Source organism: Otolemur garnettii, unplaced genomic scaffold, assembly GCF_000181295.1.
Source record: "Otolemur garnettii isolate 467f Iridium unplaced genomic scaffold, OtoGar3 scaffold00047, whole genome shotgun sequence".
Taxonomy (NCBI): Eukaryota; Metazoa; Chordata; class Mammalia; order Primates; family Galagidae; genus Otolemur; species Otolemur garnettii.
Window position 1 is genome coordinate 9,149 of NW_003852442.1, and position 2,456 is coordinate 11,604.

Below are 2,456 nucleotides of genomic sequence, written 5' to 3' on the forward strand. Positions count from 1 at the left end.
GGGGCTTTGTGAGGATGGACACACCATGTAAGGTGCCAAGCACAGTGCCTATGAGCTGGACTCTTCCTCTCTGGGGGGCTGTGGGCCTGGGTTAGTGGTTAGCAGTCTGTAAAGGAAGAGGAACGTAAGGCCTCTGAGCCAGCCCTCAAAACAAGTTCATTGTAGATGGAGATTATATAGCACAGAACAGTCATCCTGAGAGGATGTCCAAGTTGGAGCTGGTTCTCTGCTACCTGAATCTCTCAGGTAAACAGAACTCTGGACAACAGCCTGCTGTGGGGTCATTAGCACGAGCGGAGTAACTCAGTGTGGATCCTGCCAGTGTCCTGGGCACTAAGCTTAACTGCTGCAGGTCCTGGCATCTTATAGTTGAAAACAAAAGAGATTTTCTGAGTCTAGAATAGCTGGAGTATTTTGCCTGAGAAAAGCCACTGTCTGGTGTTTCTTCCATTTAACTGAGCTGATAAAAAACTTCCTGATTCCACTGTGTTTCCTTTAGCGCTTCAGACAACATCCCTAAAGCAGATGAGATCCGGACCCTGGTCAAGGACGTGTGGGATACTCGCATAGCCAAGCTCCGAGTGTCCGCTGACAGCTTTGTGAGACAGCAGGAGGCGCACGCCGAGGTGGGTGCTGGCTCACGGCCGCACACTGTGTGCTGCACGGTCTGCCTGCGGCCCACACACTATGTGCTGCACGGTCTGCCTGCAGGGGCTTCGCTGCGGCCCGCACACTGTGTGCTGCATGGTCTGCCTGCAGGGGCTTCGCTGCGGCCCGCACACTGTGTGCTGCATGGTCTGCCTGCAGGGGCTTCGCTGCGGCCCGCACACTGTGTGATGCAGGGTCTGCCTGCAGGGGCTTCCCTGCGGCCCGCACACTGTGTGCTGCAGGGTCTGCCTGCAGGGGCTTCGCTGCGGCCCGCACACTGTGTGCTGCACGGTCTGCCTGCAGGGGCTTCACTGCGGCCCGCACACTGTGTGCTGCATGGTCTGCCTGCAGGGGCTTCCCTGCGGCCCGCACACTGTGTGCTGCACGGTCTGCCTATAGGGGCTTCACTGCGGCCCGCACACTGTGTGCTGCACCGTCTGCCTATAGGGGCTTCACTGCAGCCCGCACACTGTGTGCTGCATGGTCTGCCTGCAGGGGCTTCCCTGCGGCCCGCACACTGTGTGCTGCACGTCTGCCTATAGGGGATTCCCTGCGGCCCGCACACTGTGTGCTGCACGTCTGCCTGCAGGGGCTTCCCTGCGGAAGAATTTCACACAGCCCAGGCTGTTACCAGCAAGGATTACTAGCTTGCTTTAAAAACAAGAACTACTGGTTTCTTATTTTTATTCAGTAGAGTTTATCTTTTTCTCAAAATCAAAAACTTCTTGGCCAACTTTGTCCATTTTCTTCTGTTTTAGCTGGATAACTTGACCCTGATGGAGATCAACACCAGCGGGGAGTTTCTCACACAGGCGCTCAATCACATGTACAAACTGCGCACAAACCTCCAACCTTCCGAGAGTTCCCAGTCTCAGGACTTCTAGAGAGAGGCTCATGAGTGGTGAGGATGCATCAGCAGGAGGCTTGCTGCGGTCTGTGAGTGCTCAGGCCACGACAGGTACTCGCGGTTCTGGAGCTCAAGAAACATTCTTGACTGAAAAACATGCTTTTCAGGGGATGGACTGACCGCGACTTAGCTCCCTGGCATGTTCTTTCCACATCTATTTCTAGAAGTCAGCTTTTCTTTCATGGGAGAGAGAAGAAAGGTGTAGACAAGTTCTTCTCTCAGCACAACTCTCACGCGGTGGGCGATCAGTGACTGCTAGGTGTTCAGTAACAGCGGCGATGTGCCTGATAGCGGTTTTTCTCCTTTTTGATCCTGATCTCTTGGGCTAAATTTAGACTCCTACAGGGAGAGTGCTCACAGAGGGTGGCAGATGGAGCAGCCAGTGATGCTGACCAGCGCTTATCCTCTAAGCTCCAATCCACAATAAAAATGGAATCAACCCAAATCTGACTTTGTTGGGTTTTTGTCCCGTGTAACTCCCGAGTGAAAGGCTGAGCCTGTGGCTGAGATCTGGTAACCTGAGAGGTGTGCAGCAACCAGCTGGAGCCTGCGGATGAGCGCTGGGGGGTCGTGTCTCAGCTGCTACGGCTGAGGTTTTCTGGGCTGCTTATCAAGAAGAAAGTCAGGGAAAGACTAATCCCATGTGTCAGACGTGTGAGTGAAGCTTAAGGCACAACACTGGGAAGGGAAGTCAGACCTGGAGTGTACTTGACAGGTTCAGGGGAAGGACTCTGTTGCACGCAGTGTGGCTCAGGAGAAATTATTTTGTTTTTGGTAAGAGAAAAATTTAACTATTCTAGTGTAGCATTTTGGAATTCATTAGGTGCCTTACAAACTTGTATTACCTTGACATGGGGAGATGATTGTCCAGTATCATGCAGTGAGCAGGAAGGTCTGTTGT

The 2,456-nt window shown here is 53.1% G+C and overlaps 1 protein-coding gene across 1 annotated transcript in view; it reads left to right on the forward strand.

Moving 5' to 3' along the window:
- Positions 1 to 1,532, forward strand: part of GINS2 (GINS complex subunit 2) — a gene marked incomplete at its 5' end in the record, with an annotated part of 4,589 nt that extends 3,057 nt beyond the window's left edge. The window contains 2 exons of the mRNA XM_003791405.1: positions 500 to 626; positions 1,407 to 1,532. Of these exons, the coding sequence (XP_003791453.1) occupies positions 500 to 626; positions 1,407 to 1,532 (253 nt within the window). The remainder of the gene's footprint in view (positions 1 to 499; positions 627 to 1,406) is intronic.
- Between the last annotated feature and the right edge of the window lie 924 nt (positions 1,533 to 2,456).